Raw genomic sequence first — 20,556 nt, forward strand, 5'->3', positions numbered from 1 at the left:
AATATAGGTTCTCAAAGTAGTCTCTGATGATTTCCTGGATTTCCATGGTAGTTATTGTTATCCCGCCTTTTGCATTTCTGATTTTTCTGATTTGGGTTTTATCTCTCCTCATTTTAGTCAGGTTTGCCAGGGGTCTGTCAATCTTATTTATTTTTTCAAAGAACCAACTTTTTTTTCATTGATTCTTTATATATATATTTTGCTTGTTTCTATTTCATTGATTTTGGTCCTTATTTTTATTATTTCTCTCTTTCTGCTTGTTTTGGGTTTTGCTTGTTCTTGTTTTTCTAGGAGTTTGAGATGTAGCATTAGGTCATTTATTTGAGATCTTTCTGTCCTTTTAATATATACACTCATGGCTACAAACTTTCCTCTTAGGACTGCCTTTGCTGTGTCCCATAGGTTCTGGTAGGTTGTGTTTTTATTTTCATTAACATCCAGGAAATTTTTATTTTCCCCTTTTATTTCATCAGTGACCTACTGATCCTTGAGCAATGTGTTGTTCAGCTTCCAATTGTTTGCATGTTTTCTATTGTTGTTTTTGTTGTTGATCAGATAGAATGCATAGGATTATTTCTATTTTCTTATATTTGCTGAAGCTTGCTTTGTGCCCTAATATATGATCAATTCTGGAAAAAGCTCCATGGGCTGTTGAGAAGAATGTGTATTGTGCAGAAGTTGGATAAAATATTCTGTAGACATCAGCTAGGTCCATTTGATCTGTGGTATGATTTTTTTCTTGAATTTCTTCATTGATTTTTTTTGTTTGGATCACCTATCTTTGGTGATAGGGGGGTATTAAAGTCCCCCACTACACTGTGTTGGACTCTATATATGCTTTTAGGTCCATCAGAGTATGTTTGGTTAAATTGGGTGCACTGACATTGGGTGCATATAGGTTGATAATTGTAATTTCCTTTTGGTGTAATTCCCCTTTTATTAGTGTGGAGTGACCATCTTTATCTCGTTTGATCAATCTCAGTTTGAAGTCTTCTTTGTCCAAGATAAATATTGCTACTCCTGCCTCTTTTCAGGGTCCATTGGGTTGGTAAATCTTTCAGCCTTTCACCCAAAGCCAGTGCTTGTTTCTGTCAATGAGACGGGTCTCCTGTAAACAACAGATTGTTGGATCTTCCTTTTTAACCCATCTTGCCAGATGGTGTCTTTTGATGGGGAAGTTAAGGGCATTAACATTCAGTGTTAATATAGATAGGTATGTGGTGATTCCTATCATTTAGTTGTTTTTGTTCTTTAAGGGTTTGATTGTGTGCAGCTGAATCAATGTTACTCTCTACTCTCTTGCCTTTTCTTCTCTGTGGTTTGGTACTGCCTGCCCTTTCATTGTTTTGTTTGCTTTCACTTTCTGTGTGCAGAATTCCTTGAAGAATCTTTTGTAGTTGTGGCTTGGTGGTTATATATTGTTTTAGTTTCTGCTTATCATGGAAGATTTTTATTCCTCCATCTATTCTGAATGATAGTTTTGCTAGGTAGAGTATCCTAGGGTTGAAGTTATTTTTATTCAGTGCCTGGAATACCTCACTCCATGCACCTCTTGCTTTTAATGTTTCCGTTGAGAAATGTGCTGTGATTTTGATGGGTTTGCTTTTGTATGTTATTTGTTTTTTCTCTCTGACAGACTTCAATATTCTTTCTCTATTTTGGTCAAGTCTGCTTGGTGTCCTGGAGGCTTTCTGTACCTGAATGGGCATGGCTTTCTCTAGGTTTGGGAAATTTTCTATTATTTTGCTGAATATATTATGAATGCCTTTTACTTGCACCTCTTCTCCTTCTTCAATGCCCCTGATTCTCAGGTTTGGTCTTTTGATGGAGTTGGTGAGTTCTTGCATATTCCTTTCACTGGTCTTGAGTTGTTTGACTAATAGTTCTTCAGTTTTTCCTTTAATTTCCATTTCATCTTCAAGTTGTGAGATTCTGTCTTCTACTTGTTCTAGTCTGCTGGAGTTGCCTTCCATTGTGTTTTGTGTTTGTGTTTCATTTTGTTCTCTGAGGTTTTCCTATCATGGGTGACTTCCTCTTTCATATTGTCTATTTTTGTATTTAATTCATTTATCTCTCTATTTATAGTGTTCTCTGTTTCACTTTAGTGTTTATTTAGGGCTCCTATGATCTCATTTATTTATTTCTGTGTCTTCCTGTATTCTGCATTTTTAGTGTCTTGCAATTTCTTGAGTACCTCTTGTACGTTTTTGTTAACCATGTCTAGTAACATCTCCATTAAATTCTCTGTGATTACTTGCAGGATTTCCACTTTGAGGATGTTCTTGTGTGCATAATTGGGTTCCTTAGCTTCATTTATCTTTGTTTTGTTGGAATCTGCAACTGAGTATTCATTTTCTTCATTTCCCTCTGAATCCTGTTTGGTATGCAGAATGTCTCCCAAGCAGGTTTGGAGCTGGCATCTGGTGGCAGTGGGAGCCCTCCTGTTTTCTGAGTGTAATATGATATGGAGAAGCTTTCAACATGCTAGGGTTTGAGGTGTCAAAATTTTGATTCTTCTTGCCCCTTTATTTCTGCCAAATGTGGCTACAGTGTCTCAGTGATGTTGTGGAGTCACTGAGCTCATGCTGTCTGCTTCTGCACCCTACTTGAATCCTCTTTTTTTTTTTTAACTGACATTTTGTTGTGCACCTCATTCTTTTAGCAAACATCAATTTCAGTCCTTCCATATTGGGAGAATTGAAGTCAGGCATTTCTGTGGTACATAAAACTTCAATCCTTTAAAAATTTGGAGGAAAGTTATCAAGCTTCTGAAGAAGGGTTAGAAGCTCCACTCAGCCTTTACTGGTATTTCTTAGCCAGAACTAGGAGAAGCACTGCATAAAGAAGCTGGAAACAGGTTGTCCTTTTTCCTCCTTGCAGTAACTCCCATTCCTTTTTTACTTCAAAAATTACTAAATACTTTTCTCTACTTGCATTACTCCTATCATATTTAACATTGATATCATGCAAATAATCACAAAGAGCTAGGTATTATTTCTTGAAAACTAGAATTTGTTGTATTTTTAAAGTTTATCAATGATACAGTCTAAATGACTATACAATACTTACAGTAGTAGTGCCCTGCCTGCTTCAAGTGATTTAGTTACTAATAGATTCTACAGTTATTGTGTGATTGAATAAGAATTATATATTTAGGTTTTGTTCTGAGTTCTTGGTGCACAGCTCTTAAAATCTTTGTAATTTCCTCAGTGATAAGGTTGGAAGGAGAGTCTTATTTCATTTAAAATAAGGCCTTTTAACATACCCGAATCTATGGTCATGAGGACTGCCTCTTTCTCTGGCAGAATGTGAGGTAGGCTACATAAGTATAGGGGGAAAGTAAGGTAGACTGCAGGGTGCCAAGAAGCTGATACAATCACAACGCTGTGTTAGAGGAGAACATTATATGTCCACACAAACACTGAAGACCAAGATCATGCAAAACCATCTGGAAACTAGAAGGCCAACTGAGACCACCACTAAATGTCCTTGTTTCATTGTTCTCTCCATATCATTAGCCTTGCGGAAATTACTGTTCCCATTAAGTACCTGACAACACAACATATCTGAAAACCCTATATAAGGTCAGAAAAGAGAGTAACTCTATTCTGGGCAAATCCCCACCCTTCTTGGACTCCCTCCCTTTACACCCCTCAACACCTTTTCCTTGCCTTTAACTCATGAATAATACTCTCCTGTATTAAAGTTTGCTCATATGACGAGTTATCCAAAATCCTGGGGCATACAACTCATTCTGAGGAACTTGCACTACCTCTCTAGTGTGTATGCTCACTTTAATTTTATAATAAAACTCCATGCCAATTCCTTTTTCTTGTATTTGAATTTTTTTCTCTGCTGGGGAAGGAGAATCTGGAAACAATGAATAGTCATCTCAATCTGGTCTTCATCTCTGAGACCTCCCCAACATTTATCCACTGGCAATAAATTGAGACTAGATGCCAGAGGAACTCAACATGTGACTCACAGGGTAGAATTTTTATCTCCTACCCCCTTATGCTCACATACTTTTGCTGGGAGGTACTGCTGAGGGATTAATTACCAATGGTTAGGAGCTTAATAAATGATGCCTATGCATTGGAACCTCCATAAAAATCCTTCAGCTAGAGGATCTGAAAACTTCCAAAATGCACCCCCACGCTGGAAGGGTAATGCACCCCAACTTTATGGTTTTAGAAACTTGTGCACCTTCAAACCCCTTTTGTACCTCACCTATATACCTCTTTATTTGTCCTTTATTTGTGTTTGCTTTATAATGAATTAGTAAATACAATAAATGTTTCCCTGAGTTCTGTGTGCATCATTCCTATGTGAAGTCATAATGCCAATATAATAAATATGTCCACTGCAAATATAACTTTACACTGCTTTACCTTTACTTTTATAATGCTAAATGAAAGTGAATCCCACATTTAAAACACATTTTATCTATCAATAAATGAACTGAACTCAAAATTTTTATATTCTATTTTCTCCAGACAAAAAAGTTCTTATTAATTCTCAAGGGAAAGAAAAATTAAGAAAGCTCTACAAGTTGTTACTCTGAAATGTAGAGAATGTATTTTTGAGTTTATGCAAAGTTGGGGCTTGCTGCGTGAACTTATTTCAATCTGAAATCCTGGGCAAAGAGCAACCTTTAGGAAACATTGATTTACAACTATATGAGTAGAGAGAGGAATCCAGAGAAATTTATCTGTCTGTGGAGGATGCTATGTTTACATTTCAAGGAAGGATGAGGTCTAGAAACTTATAGATATCTCTAGGTTGTAAAATCTGGAGACAAGGGAGGCTAATATGGCCAGTAGAGAACTGTTACATTCCAAAAGATTAAAGGAAGAACCCATGCTCTTACCCATTTTGTCTCCTAAGAGCAAATATTTTTGCCTTCTTTTCAGAAAGAGAGAGAGAAAGCTGTCAGAAGCAGAATAAGCCTATTTTATCCTATTTTCCACCCCTTGCATATGGAGTCCCTGATCACTTGTGTAGAGGATTTTTTCACTGTATTGAAAGGTAAGATTTGTGTAGAACTAAAAGCTTCTACTCAACATTCCTGGCTTAGGTGTTTAGACTAAGGGAGGGTTAGCATTCCCCATTTTTTGTCTCATGAAGCTGAAAAATAAACCTCACATACAACCAAAGGTGAGCATAGAGTTTATTAAGAGAAACAATGAAAGCTCCCAAGCTCCCATGGGAAGAGAAGGGACCCAATTGGGTTGTCAATGACTCTGTGGTGTCTAGGGGTTTTTATTCATCAGAGTAAGGTGTTATCTAACTTTATATGTTAACTAGGTCTTGAACTGATGTAGGTTTATTAGTTCCTTTTACAGTCATGTCCTGAGTGAACAGTGAGGTGTGGAGGGGGTTGGTTTTCAAATCTGGGAATAGTCCTCCTATCCCTTGACTCCCCTTCTGTGTAGGTAAGCCTCAGGTCATTCTGTTTTGGTGTCCCATTTCAGAATACCTATTTTATAGTGAAATGAGTGAAAAACATTTTGTGACTAACTAACTTTCTTTCTTTGATTTATTGTGTGGCTATTAATTAGTTGTTGAGCCCTTTCCCTACCTGCCTTTTTTGTTCTTGAAAAATTCTCAGGGTTGCTACAGGGGTAAGTACAAGGTCAAAGGAGGATTTACATGGACATCATTTTATCATTATCATATACTTATTAATAACCAATCTGTCTAGAGCTACAATACCTCATGCATATTCAGAGTAAAACTAATAAAGACAAACATTAAAAATCAAACTGACATAATACAATGTACTATTATGCATGATGCACAGATGTAGCACATAGCACAATGCACTGTTAAGATCATGAAGGAACTAGAAAGGGACTCATCATATTTTAAGCCAAACTTATAGTAGTACTCAAAATGTAAGTTCCCAAGCTACATAAGTTTTTGGTCTTTAAGACTTTGAAACAATACATAAGGGTAGGACAAATTCTATATTGAATGCATAAAAGATAATTACATACAAAATTTTTATCACTTTCTGGGAATAGAAGACCATAAAGAATACTCTTGACAGTCTCATGAATGAAGGAAGTGGGTTATTTTGTAAGAAGTGCTTTACGAGAGCACACAAGGGAGGGGTGAGGATAGGTAAGACACCTAAAAAATTAGCTAGCATTTGTTGCCCTTAACGCAGAGAAACTAAAGCAGATACCTTAAAAGCAACTGAGGCCAATAGGAAAAGGGGACCAGGAAGTAGAGAAAAGGTTAGATCAAAAAGAATTAACCTAGAAGGTAACACACACTCACAGGAAATCAATGTGAGTCAAAGCCCTGTATAGCTATCCTTATCTCAACCAGCAAAAACCCTTGTTCCTTCCTATTATTGCTTATACTCTCTTTACAACAAAATCAGAAATAAGGGCAAAATAGTTTCTGCTGGGTATTGAGGGGGGGGAGAGGGAGGGGCAGAGTAGGGGGTAAGGGAGGGGGTGGGGGCAAGGGGGGAGAAATGACCCAAGCCTTGTATGCACATATGAATAATAAAAGAAAACAAAAAAAGAAGTGCTTTAACTGCTTTTGCTGAAAAGCACTGACTCCTTTCTTGAACCCATGAATTAAATAAGAACAGGAGGAAAGCTTTGCATCTCCTCTATCCATTTTGTAACTATTATCCTTTGCTCTAAACCATTCTCTCCTGTAGGCATCTTGAAATCAAGAAAGGACAGGAATGATCTTTATGACAAAAGACTGAAACTATCCCTAAGGAGCAACAGAGCCTCACAGGACAGACCACCCCTCCAAATGAGGACAATAAGCTATAATGGTAAGGTTGCACCTTACAGCAAGAGTAATCATCTCATTGGAAGCAGATTTCTTCCTTCAAGTGATGTCAGTGATAACAACTTGTCTAGAATGCTTTCAAGAACCCTCGGACAGCAATAATGGTCAACCAGAACACACCTGTGACTGGGATATTTTACTGTGTACGCCTTTGTCCCCTGCCTCTAAATCTTAGTCTATTTAAAACTAAAGCTCATATCTGTACTCCAAAGATGGCTGAAGATGGGTTAAGTCTTACTTTGCCTCCTCCATGGCATATACCAAGTTGTACAATAAATTTCCTTTCTCTGCTCTTCACCATGTCTCTTTGTTTGAAATATATGGGCCAGCGGCTGTCCCTGTCATGTGGATCCTAGAAGTTTGAACCTTAGGTCCAAAACTCTGGTTTCAATTTCAAGACAAAAATGCTGATGAAAAATTTTAATATGTGTCTTAAATTGTATGGTGATCAAAAGGAGGTATGTCTTTTCTTGCAGGAATAGAGTTGTAATTAAATTAAACTAGATTGAATTAGAAAGAGAATTAAAGCCTACATTAACCCACTGGTGTGAAATCACTGATTCCCATCACTTACTTCCCAGAGTATCACAACATATACCAAGCCACCAGACCCTGTATAGTTCCAAGTACAGTGTCTCTCTGTCACGTCTGCATGTTGACATGGGCTCTCAGAGAATATGAGAAAACCTTCCTAGTATTTTCAAGTATGTTGTAATCACTCTCTTCTCTTTTAAACCATGGAGTAATTTTGTACATTTGAATTCATTTACAATCATTTGTTTCTTTCTTTTGTTTTCTGAGTGTGGAATTAGCTCACTTTTTTTTCCCTCCCCATCGTGCTTACTCAGCACAAATTGTGGCACATAGCAGATGTTCAATCATGCTTGTGAATGAATATGAATTTTTACAGGTAATTAGCTCTAGGACACAACAGAAAAATAATACTAATAAGAAACCAAATTTGAGCTACAATTTAAAAAATAAGAAAGCTTCAAATATTTCCTGGTTGAATCAAATTCTAACAGTCCCATGTAGGTGAAAATGTGTTAAAATAAAGCATATGTAAGTACCCTTGGAGACAGACCCTTAAAAGAGGTAAGCAGTCATTAACTGGAATCATGATGTCTATGTGAAATATGAAGGGTACGGAGTCAGTCTTCCACAGACAAGCAGAAGCAAAAACTTTAAAGTTTCATGATACATTACTTTGCCTTGATTTGCATAGTTAAAAGTATACTTAAAGTGTCCTGCTCAAAAATTACAAGTTTGTATTCCTTCTACCAGACTTGCATTTTCAGTTTGCTATTCAACACGCAGCCACTTTTGAGTTTCACCATGTATCACTTCTCAAAATAAACATGGAAATCAAGCTCTGTTTTTAAGATTTATTACCAAGTTCATCCTGCCTTAATTTGAACATTCTCTAAATGTGATTTGCAATTGCTGTGATGAGATAAAATGGTGATATTCATTGTAAATTAAGCTACTTTATAATACTTTTCATTATACATGAAAATGCACGTGGACAACAGTGTATAAGCTACAGAGCACAACATAATTTTGTTCAATTTGGGAGACTTATTGTTGCTTATTCATAAATATTCAGAACTGTCTTATCTTTATGGAAACGCTCAGCTGCCAGTCTTTTTCCTGAAATCTCAAGTACTTGAAACTGACAAATAAAGACATGTATGAAACATCAAATATACTACAAATATTCACCATTCCTCAAAGATACTCTGATAAAATGAAAATTTCTAGAGCATGAAATAGACTAAAAATCACCATTATCTAAATTCTTTTGACTTTCTGAGCAACTTAAACTGAGCTCTAACTCCTTTCATGCCACTATGTAGCATTTTTCTTAAAGGATTTCTCATTTATTTTTAAATTATCACTTGAAATGTACAAAAGATTTCAAAAGATAACATAACAAACTGACCATCTGGTTCTATTAGATTCTAATATTATTTGAGATGTTTTCAATTAACATAGATATTATATTCAGGTTAGCAGCAGATTAATATCCAGATTAATTTCTCTTAATAATAATAATGAATATTATTATTAAGCAATATATATTTCAAAAGAAATTGAAACTCCTTTTGTATCTTCATCCAGACCTTTTTTTGTCTTTCCCTACTGAAACCTAGCAAATAATCTAATTAGCTAATTATTCTTGTACATATGTTTTCCTACTTATCTATATGTCTGAGCAAAATATAATATATTTTGCAAGTATTCATATATTTAATGAATAATAAAATTATTGAAATCATTCTGAGGATTTACTTATTGCTTAACATTATACTTTTGCCTTCATATTTATGTATACACGCACACACACACACACACACATTTTATACATTTTAGCTACTCAGTGGTCTTCCATTGGAGACATCTTTTATTCCAAAACTGATTTGTTTATTCTCCAAGTAGTGAGAATTCATATCGTTTCCAACTTTCCACTGCTATAAAAAGATAGGGTACATGGGCAAGTGTTCTATAGAGTATGCCCATGTAGGAATCCAAAGTTGATTTCGTGCTCAAGAACCAATCAAAATCTTCAAACTTAGTACTTAACCTTTGTCGACCTACAGCAAGGTAAATAGTTGAAACTCACCCTCAGAAATAATTTTTTTTCAATATGTCTATGAACAGCTGCATACTCACATAGGGTCATGCCATATCTCTTCAGAAAATCACCACTAATAATACAAATAAGGCACAGTATTTATGACTATCAGTGACCTCTTGCTGGGTGTAGTGGCTCAAAGTCATAATCCCAGCTACTTGGTATAGAAGGATCATAGTTTGAGGCCAGCCTGGGCAAAAAGTTAAGGTGTCTCTACATCAAAGAGCTGGTGGAGTGGCTGAAGTGGTAGAGCACCTGCTTAGCAAGCATGAAGGCCTGAGTTCAACCCCAGTATCACAAAAAATGTATAAAAAAACAAGCTCAGGATGGTGGAAAATACCTGTAGTCCCAGCTACTTAGGAGACCAAGGTAGGAGGAACATAGTCTGAGGCTACCTGGGACAAAGTATAATATCCTATCTACAAAATAAAGTTAAAAAGGTCTAGGACTTGGTTCAGTTGATAGAAAGCTGTCCTGGAGTTTGAACTCTACTATTGCCCCCCAAAAAGAAAAGAAATGTAAGTGACACCTCAAAGTTCACTTTCTAATGTAAGAAACCATCTTTGATGTAATTTAAAATAAGGTGTTATGTCCTTTATGTTTTTTGGAAATTCAGTTAAAATATAAATATCCATTTAATGCCATAACAGCTAAGTTATATCAGATGTCCCTGAGATGTCTCTTTTTATTACCAAAGCTCTAGCTAAATCAAGTGAACAATAGAAGTGGATCAACTGGACCAGGACTACAGGAGAAACTGCTTTCTTACCCTCAGCTGTGCCTGAGGGTGCTGGTCATACAAGAAACAAAACAAACTAAAGGGTTCCTCCAGCTGACCATCACTCTGAAGAGGTTAGTCCGGGTATTTTTTTTGGACCTCTGGTTAACAGACCCATTATCCTAGCCCAGCTGTTTACTGGCACAACAGTACTAAAAGTAACAACCTTCAAATTACTAAATAAAAAGGGAGGTAGTTTGTTTAAAAAAATTGAGGAATTAAATTAACTAAATACATTAGAGAAATATGCTTTTGAGACCATAAATGTTAATAAAATAACAATGCAAGGAGGAAAAAGAAAATTAGATTATTTTACAATAATTTTGATTTCTAAAGAATTGCTTGGTGGACTTAATTCATAATATGAAGCAGAATGATCAGAGAATATTATTTAATATTTGGTTATTAAATCCCATTAATGCCATGAGAATTGTAAGAAAAAGTTTTATTTTAGAATTTGTACTTGGGTGTGTATGTGTGTGTGGTGTGCTTGGGATCAAACCATGACAGGCAAGGGGTCTCCCACTGAGCTATACCTCCATATATTGAATTCTGTGTATTTAAATGAGAAGGCAAATAATTCCTTATGTTTAAATGAGAAAGTATATAAAACACATTTTCAACTTTGGCACCTCAAAATTCACAAACAGGAAACACTTCAAGATCATACAATGATTATCATAGTCTTAGCTATGATACTCATCTTTGATCCAGACATAATGAAGCATAAAAAGGGGAAAAAAAGAGGAAAATATTGAAGCAAAATTATGCATTCCTTTTCACTCAATAAATAAATAAAAAACCTAACTTTCATGTATTTCTCAATAACAAACTATATATGTGAAGCATCAAATGTTGAAGCTACAACTTTACAAGAATGCTGTGAGAAGGCAACTCTTAACATTTTTGAGTAAATGGAAGTTAAGTATTTAAACCAAAAAGATTATAGAAATTACTGCTATTCATTCCCAATTGATTTTAGTAATTAAGGTAGCATATTCTTTTTTTATTGCAGATGATTTGAGCTTTATGTATAAACTTCTGATTACAAAAATTGTTGCTGGCAAACATTCCTAAATTTTAACCTGTTGAACAAGAAAAAGTAATATTAAATATGGTACTATGTGCCTTATACATCATAAATCTGTCCCTTGTTCTGGAGTGGTGTTATTCAGCCACTGATGAATATTTATTTGGTGAAACCATCAGACCTTTGGCATTTGGCTGGACTGTATACTTGGTATATTCTAAGTATGTCTAAAAATGGATCTTTACTAGAGATTGCTAAATTACGCATCACATCCCTTCTTCTATTTGAATTCCCCAATGCTTATTTGTTTCAATATCTGTAAATTTCCATCACCCATCCTGGTTCTACAGCATTTTCAATATAATTTTTTTTAATGTGCCATAGCAGATATTTTGGGTTTAATTTTAATTTCTTAATTTTATTTAAAAGTTTTTTTGACATAGTCCAGTGAAATTTCTTCTACTGTGCAACTATCTTTTGCTTTTATGTTTCTTGCATTCTATTTTCCCTTATTGTAGAATTCTTTTATGGAGAGCACTTGTTTTTCAGTCATATGTAAATATTTCCTTCTAAAATGCCTCGTCTTTGTTTATTGTGTGCTTTATGTTGTATTTTTGATAATTAATGACCAAGACCAGGTCAAGAAAAACAGAAGCCATTTAGATATTGTCAGTAGCTTATAATAAAGAAAAGGAATTAGAAGATTTGATGGTTTGAGAGGTGAGAAAGGAGTGAAAGCTGGAAAACCACTGCTGTGTTTTAGAAAACCCAGATTCTCACGGAGGCCACAGCCACATTCTACCATCCCCTTCAAGCTAAGGGTCATGAAAAATAGCATGGTCATCCACCCCACATTTCACCTGTCACACAATTGCCTTTAATTGGTAGAATTTAAACGGAACTTTGCTAGCTGGAGAATTCGGAAATGCAGGTGCCAGATTTTTACTCTCTACATTTCAATGAAGTGCTTATAGAGGCAGAAATACAACTGATTATTGGCAAATTTTTGCTTATATATCTCATTCTAATTTTTTTCTGTGTCTTAAAGATTCAGCTATTCTTGACTAACCTATCATTCTAAACATTTTTAAAGTTTTGATATTTATAGGTAGGCTTTCGACCTGGTAAATTAATTTTATTCAGTATGTAAGTTATTAGGTATTTACTCTCAAATGTACAAAGCTTTTGTGATGTGAAGACTATGAAAATAATGACAATAGCTCTCTTGTTAAAGCATGAAGAAATTAAATTCAATTTTTTCTATGTAAATGAGAGAGAAACAAGAGATATTTCCTTATTATTTTTCTTAGAATATATGGTACTAAGTAATGTACCATTAGTCAATACTTCCTCTATTGCCTGGTTAATTTCAAGATTTAAAGAGTAAAGGAAATGCCAAATATCTCTGTTAAGTAGTTTACAGGACATGTAACCACATGGAATATCTTTGTGCTCCCTTGTAATTTACTTATTTTCTACTTGCATTTGCATTAAATAAATTATATACCAGGAATAAAGTGAAAAGGTCATCTGATTATTTTTCATGGTTAACATTGCCAAGAGCATGCTGGTAACTAAATTAAAGACTTTAAATAGGATAATTTGTTGTATATTTATAAGGCTAGTACACAAGAAAAGGCATCACAAATTAACTAATATCCATCTTTAATGTGAATATGAAATTTGAAATGGCCATGTTCTCTCTTGGTTATTAAATCATTTCAAGCAACAAAACTGGAAGGCTAAGGAGGTCCAAATGTATTTGAAGTTTTCCCTTGGGATAAGAGACATTTTACCATTCAGCTTCTTAGTAAATTAAATGTACAGAGGAAATAACAACATCTGAGCCTAGAGGTACTACCTAATGGATGGGCATCCTGTAAGGTTACCAGGTCAGCTTTTGAGAAGACCATGTTATTTATCAAAATGGTATGATTTTGATCTGTAGTGCATGGGTGTAAAAACACTCAGTTCCTTTCTACTGATTGAAAGTGGGATAACTATAAGTGAGTAGACTTAAAAGAATATGTAATCAGTTCCAGAAATAGTTTAGAGATTTCAAGAAACAAGAGAGATACTAGGAGACTAAGTGTCCCCTGGTAATAAAATAGACCAATAAGAAAAGGTTCATATTCTCAAGCATAAGATGACAAAAGTTTCCTTGAGAACACTTCATTAATATTTTAAGTTTTTTCTTGCATTTACTTGGGAAATTAAAAAAAAACATTAAATCCCATTTTCTTTAAATATCAAGTACCCCAAATTTGTGTTGGAAGATGGTGTGGCACAGTAGTTATGTGTGTGGATTCTAAGGTCAGACACCCTCAACAGTTTGATTTTCATGTCTGCACTTAGTATGTGATCTTGGCAAATAAAGCAGCTTCACTCTGCTTGCTTCATGTTCTCCTCTTCTCATTGCCAATAAATTGTACTTCCCTTTTAGCCTCTACCTCATGGTTGGCAGATAAATGTTAACTATTATTATTTAACCCTAATATTTAACATTGTGATAAAATTGAAGGTCTTTGAGTGTCTGTGTGTCTTTTATATATAATACAGCCTCTTCCCATAGTCCTCATCACACTTGGTTCCTAAATTTCTCTATTTTTCTCCCATTCTACTTTCTTGTTCAGATTTAGACACACAATTCAAACTCCAGCTGCTCTTAGTCCTTCAAACTTGCTTATCTCTGTGTCTAGAATACCCTGTCCCCAGATCTGTATGTGGCTGTTCTTTCTTCTCATCTAGGTATCAATTCAGTTGACATCTCTGAACAAATTAGACACAGTAGTGCCATTTTCTGTACTGTCTTTCCCATTATCATGTTTAAAATTATTTTTAAAAGTAGTTTTCTAATTTTTGTTCATGTTTCTTTTATCTCTTGTCTCCCTTAAAAGTTGTGTGTGTGTGTGTGTGTGTGTGTGTGTGTGTGTGTGTGTGTGTGTGTGTTTTCTGGGATTGAACCCAAGGTCTTACAGATTCTGGGCAAATTCTTCACTACTAAGAGATGAGCAACACCTTCAGAACAAAAATTATTTAGTTATGTCTTAAAGGGAAGGCACTTAGTCTTATTCATTCTCTCTTTATCCTCAGAACAAATAATATTCTACTAGGAAATCATAAATTTGAAATTTATGACTAGATGAATAATTTGAGTAACTACTAAGTCCCAGAAGAGGAGTAACAAGGAAGATAGGATAGGGGATCAAACAGAAAAGTTTCTACAACTTAGTCTTGAGAGATAGATAAGGTAAAATGTTCCAGATTTAGACTACATTCTTGAAATGTGCATTGAGAGGCTGAGGAAGTCTGGTCGGAGAATGCTTCTGGGTTTTAATGAGATAAAGTATAGGTTTATACAGAGAATAATAATGGATTAGGGAGGATATTGTATTATGATTTTAATGTCTGATCTTTTCAGCTGACTTTAGAAAGGAAAAGGTAATTTTCTCTTACCTTACCACTCTCATACCTATAGGAAACTCAATGACGCTGTTATGAGTTCTTCCTTGTAGGAATTTCAACAACTAATTTGTGTTATTTAAAACACCAGAAAATCTGCCTCTTCTTTTCTCAATCTTTTTTTAAATTGTTATATCATTGTTTTACTGGGGGTACATTGTGACATGTACAAAATTTCTTACAATATATCATAGCTGAATTCACTCCCTCCATCATTCTCCTTTATTCCCCCTCTTCCCATTCCTGGAATAGTTTCTACAGATCTCAGTTTTCCATTATCATACATGAGTACATACTATTTCTACCACATTCACCCTCCTACACCCTTTCCTTATATCTTCCTCTCCCACTGATACCAACCCCTCAAACAGGAACTGTTTTGCCTTCTTATTCTCCATTTTTGAAAAAAAAAAGACAGTTCTGTTTGCTTATGATAGCTATACAGAGTGTTTTATTGTGCCATTTTCATGTATGCATTTATTATAACCAAATTGGCTCATACACTCTATTTTTCTCCTTTCTACCTTAGTCCCTTTCTTATGGTTATTTTAGCAGGTTTAAAAATTCTATGTTCATTCTTGTATAGAAAGTACATCAACCATATTCACCTTTTAAACTTCTTTTATCCTCTCTCTCCCATTGGTGACCTCCCATTAGCGTGATCTGTTTTTCATAATAATACTTATATTTGTATTGGGTTTGTTTTCCATATATGAGATAGAACATGTGGTCTTTGGCTTTCTTCTTAATCTTTATTTGGAGAAAATTTCAGATTTCTGAAAGGCAAGAGTACTTGAGAAGCCATTGTTTTGGGAAGGATCAGAGAGAGTAACTGAACCCAATGAGGGAGTTAGATTCTGGAGACTAGAGGAATGGAAGAGAAGTGGGGTTATTTAGTAATCATGTCTGTCCAAGTTTGGTTACCGATGCTTTTGTTATTGAAGTAGCACATCTGTCTACATTTATTGTCTAATCAATCTGGAGTGTACTAAGAAACTTATTTGGGAAAAGAGATAGCCCCCAAAATATAAAATGAGGTTTTTATCTTGACAACTCTAAAGATGAAGACTTAACAGATTGAGTTTGCTTTTAAAATAACAAGGAATGGATCACCCACCTTCAAAAAGCAGGGAAGGCTTTTCATATAAGGTATATGCATACTTTAGTTGTTGTGGAGGAAGGTGAGGGAAACTCACTGTGTCCTTAGTACAGCAGAACAAAAAATATTAACAATGAATGAGCCAAATGCTTTCCTTTCTAAGGACTCAAGATTCACTGGACTCCATGATGACATTAATCATGGTACCACTAATTAAATATTTTTGAACTTAATAGTTTTTGAAATATTTATGACAGCTGTATATTGCAACAAACTTTGTAAGTTATTTTTCAGTTTTTCCTCCTCATCCTCATTAATAAAACCCAAGTTCTGTCCCCATCTATACTCTAACCACACCAGGCAGTATATCATGAATTATAATTCTAAGCCAATTGTTTAGCCAGCAAGATAAGATGTAAAATTAAGGCATAACTATATGGCCCAACATGGGATAAAAAGACACAGGTGGATGTCTGACAAGGTTCCTGGGATAGATTTTTCATTCCTGATAAGAAAGTCATATGTGGTTATACCACCTGTTCCTCTTTTCTTCCTGCCTTGAACATACCCAGCATTATAGTAGCCATCTTAACCACAACATAGCAAAGATGAGGATAAAAATGAACTCTCTAGGGATGCCACAATAGAAAGACAGGTGCAAATAAAATGTTTGTTGATTTTGTTGAGCATTTGAATCAAGTAGGCATTTAAATCAAGTAGGCATTTGAATCAAGGCCTACTCATCTTTCTATGGCTTTGGCCATAGTTAGGTATTTTTCATATCTTGAAGTCCAAAGCAGTATCTTTGCCTATATTTCCATTAGTCCATTTGCTAGTATTAGCAAGTGTATAATGAATGGCTCAAAAAAGACCGATGAGATAAAATGCATCTAAAGGCCTGTTCTGACATATTTCTTCATTTTTCTTAGTAAAATGCAATTCTTTCAACCTGAAGCTGAAAATATCAGACAATAACAAGTGTTGCTAAATCAGCAAAATCGATAATAAGACACAGAATACAGAGTGGCTATCATTAATAATGCAGTCAAAAAGGCCCTTTTGTGCTGAACTTAGAGTAGTGAGAAGAATCCAGGTGTGTTGGGATAATCTAAATTGGATTATTTGCTTGAGTATGCTTCCTGTGTTCTTCCTTATCTCAGTGTGCTTCCTCATCCTGTCCTCTGTGCCTGGAATACTTCTCACCATTTTGTTCTGTGAACACAAATTCTACCTTTAATATACCGCAAGATTGAAACCTTACCCCATTCTCTTTATTCAAATGTCCTTTGCGTATTTTGAGTCTCTCAGTTTAAACACTGAGACTTCCTCTGTGGTACCCAGACTTCTCAGGTTAGATGATTTGGAAAGAATTTGTAATAACTGTTAAGGGTAAGAAACCACAGAATGTGTAGGGCATGGGTACAGGGATTCAAACTAAAAAACATGCCTTTCCCCTTTTTTACTTATATCCAAGAACCTTAAGCATATTCTCTTATATTCAGAAATTGATTATTTAATAATTCTAAAAGATTTTGAACCTTTATTCATTTATTTTGCCATTACTGGGGTTTTGAACTCAGGGCCTCACACTTACTAGGTTATCATTCCACCACTTGAGTTATGCCCCCAGACCTTTTTGCTCTAGTTATTTTTTTAGACAAGGACTCATATTTTTGCCCTGATTGTCCTTGGAACTCCATCCTCTTACCTATGTCTTTCACCTAGTTGGGATTATAGACATACAGAACTATACATGGCTTATTTTTTGAGATCGTGTCCTGCTAATTTTTGCCTAGGTTGGACTTGAACCATGATGCTCCTATCTCTGATTTCCAAGTTGCTGGGATTACATGCATGAGTCACCAGACAGGCCTTTATTGGAACACTGATAATGTGGCATAGTAAAATTACAAAAACATTTCATAAAATCAGTATTCAGACAACATTTTAATTTACCAGGAATGTGTAAAAGGATGCAACTGCACTAAAACCAACTAAAGATAACATGAAGGCAAATTGTCCCCGAAGAACTATGCACAATATGTTTGCAAAGACTTATAACCAAAAAAGCAATGCAATAGGCAGCAGTTATATTAGTTGTACCTATAAACAAGCCCAAAAGAAATACTGACATGTTGGCTAACTGTGACTGAAGGAATCAAGATGTCAGTGGAGAAATATATGAGATGGATCCTATAGTTCAATAGTTGGACAGATCATGCCCTAAAGAGAAAGCAGTCTGAGCATACATGTATGTATCACTGGAAAAATAAAAAATATGTATTTGGCAAATGAGAACAAACTTCTTTCAAAGCTACAGAATCTGTGGCTAACTACTTAGACACCTGCAGAGATGTAGAAAGGCTGTCACTGTAAAAACCAGAAGTGGTACTCAGGAACAAACACAATTAATGACAAGTGTGTTCTACTTTCTAGAACCCTCCAACTAATAACACAGCTGTGGGTGCACAAAACTATAGGATCATTTTGAACTTTTATTGAGACAGCTTGGAAGTAGGCTATAAAATTTTTAGTTAAAAATATGAGACTGAAAAATATTTGGAGACATATATTGGCCTTTTTAAAAATAATTTATTCTATACTATCCTTCCAACTCTACAGTTTGAAATCTTTTTAGCAACACACGTTCTATAATGAACAACTAAAGTAATAAAGAAAGGAAGGGTAACTGCAAATATTTGCTTTTTAAGGTTTCTCTTTTCTGACAGTCTATCTTGTACTTCCGTGTCGATAAAATCAATGATTTTTATTCATTCCAGACCCCTGAGCACTCCGTACAATTTTAAATCTAGGAATGTTCTATGATAACACCTTTTTGAGACAAGATCTAACTACTTAGTCCACACTAGCCTCAGACTCAAGGTCCTCTTACTTCAGTATCCCAAGTGCTGAAAGTAAATTTATTAAACAAGTGTAACCACTTGTTTTACATGTGCAATACATTGTTAATAAAAAGCCTTACATGGAATGGAACCTCAATATTTGTTATTTGAATGGAATTTTTTGTTCATTGATGCAATTAGTTCTTTTTTATTATGGTACTGGTAAATACACTCACTTAGTTTATATAACAATCCTGTTCATTTAGTTCATATTCAATCTACCTGCCTTTGATTCTGTCCTTGAATCTGTATTGTCAGAATAGCTGACCTAATTAGAATAAGTTGGTGCAAATTTATTTTTAGTAAGACAATTTAACACAAAACTACAACAAACTAACAAATTTAAGTACTTTTTAGTCATTTGAATCTATCCATTAATGATGGCCAACAACAATCACTACCTAGGTACTGTGTGCATTTTGCAATTAGATGAGAGCTCAGACATTGAATTTCCATGTGTTTAAAATCTTAATTGTACTTCTTAAATGTTGGATGGTGAGAATCTTGCTATTTAAAATATACGTAAATAAATAAAGACAAAACCCACAGATTTAACTTCTCTAAACATTAATTGTTTCATTTGTAAAACAGTAATAACTAGAACACCATTAATTTTGTGAATTGTTTTCAGGATTACATAAAATTGTATACATAGTGAGTTGTAAACTGCAAATTGACAATCAAATATTAGATTTTACCTTATCATAACTGTTAAGACAGTGTCATTATCAATAAATGTTCAGCATCATTATTTAACCGTCTATTCATCTAAAATACTCACTGGTATACACAAGTTGAAAGCCTTCATCTGTCCCTTCTGAGTCAGAATTGAACTCCAGCCAGAGCTGATTTGAAGTACTACTGAGTGTCAGCCCTCTCATAGATGCACCAGTAAAGGCACCGAGCAGGTGTGTCGTTTTATCTTTGCCATCATAAATCTGCAAGAGATTCAAAGTTAAAATTTAAATATCCAATAATAGGAAGTTCAAAGCAATGTGCTTATATCTATGAGGAAGAGGAAATTATTATAATTTTCCTAAATCAGATCAGTACATATTACTCGAGAACAATTGAATACATTCTTTCTACAAATACCAAGTTAAGAAAAATCCCTAAAAGTCCCCCCAAATCCTTAGAACTTAAAAATCCTAATTTTCAGGTTCTAAGCTTAGTAGCATCTATGAGGTACTTATGTCATAGAATTTTATTTTTATATTAACAATAACTTTTCTTTGCACTTGAATTTGTTTTTCTTTTACCAAACTAAGAGATGATTTTAGGTGATACACAATGGAATGTTTTACCAGTAGTATTTGTTGGCACGATATATTTTCTTGTGCTTAAAATATTGTGTGAGATTTAATAGTCTAGTTAGAATATATTTTATATAATAAACTTGTGTTTGCTTTTTATTTTTTTTCAAATCATCAAGTTTTAATATTAAAGTTATGCTAACTTAATGAAAAGATTTGGGAAATTTTCATTACATTTTCAATATTTATATTAATCAAATAAAATAGTGTGACTTTTCTATCTCCAGACTCAAGCTCTTTTCTTCAACCCATGAAAACGTTCTTGAGGTTTTGGTAATTTGATTACTTTTCATTTGTTTTTCCCTAACTCCAAAATGCCAGTGACCTGCATAATAATATTCCAAACACTATTGCAATTTTCTCCTATAAAATTTATTTCTTTATCTTTCTTCCATATTGTAGTTGAAGGTGTAGCTCAACCAGTAGAATACTTGTCACAGAAGTGCAAAGACATGAGTTCAACCACCAGTACCACCACCAAAAAAAATATGTATTGTAAATAATTTTCCACTGGATA

At 34.6% G+C, this 20,556-nt stretch overlaps 1 protein-coding gene across 6 annotated transcripts in view; it reads right to left on the bottom strand.

Annotated features, from left to right (window-relative positions):
- Csmd3 (CUB and Sushi multiple domains 3) overlaps positions 1–20,556 on the bottom strand; it is a 1,205,819-nt gene that overhangs the window by 315,467 nt on the left and 869,796 nt on the right. For all 6 annotated transcript variants that reach the window (XM_074069090.1, XM_074069089.1, XM_074069088.1 and 3 more), the window contains one exon: positions 19,508–19,664. In XM_074069090.1, the coding sequence (XP_073925191.1) occupies positions 19,508–19,664 (157 nt within the window). The remainder of the gene's footprint in view (positions 1–19,507; positions 19,665–20,556) is intronic.

The sequence above is a fragment of the Castor canadensis genome, chromosome 3 (assembly GCF_047511655.1).
Source record: "Castor canadensis chromosome 3, mCasCan1.hap1v2, whole genome shotgun sequence".
Classification (NCBI taxonomy): domain Eukaryota; kingdom Metazoa; phylum Chordata; class Mammalia; order Rodentia; family Castoridae; genus Castor; species Castor canadensis.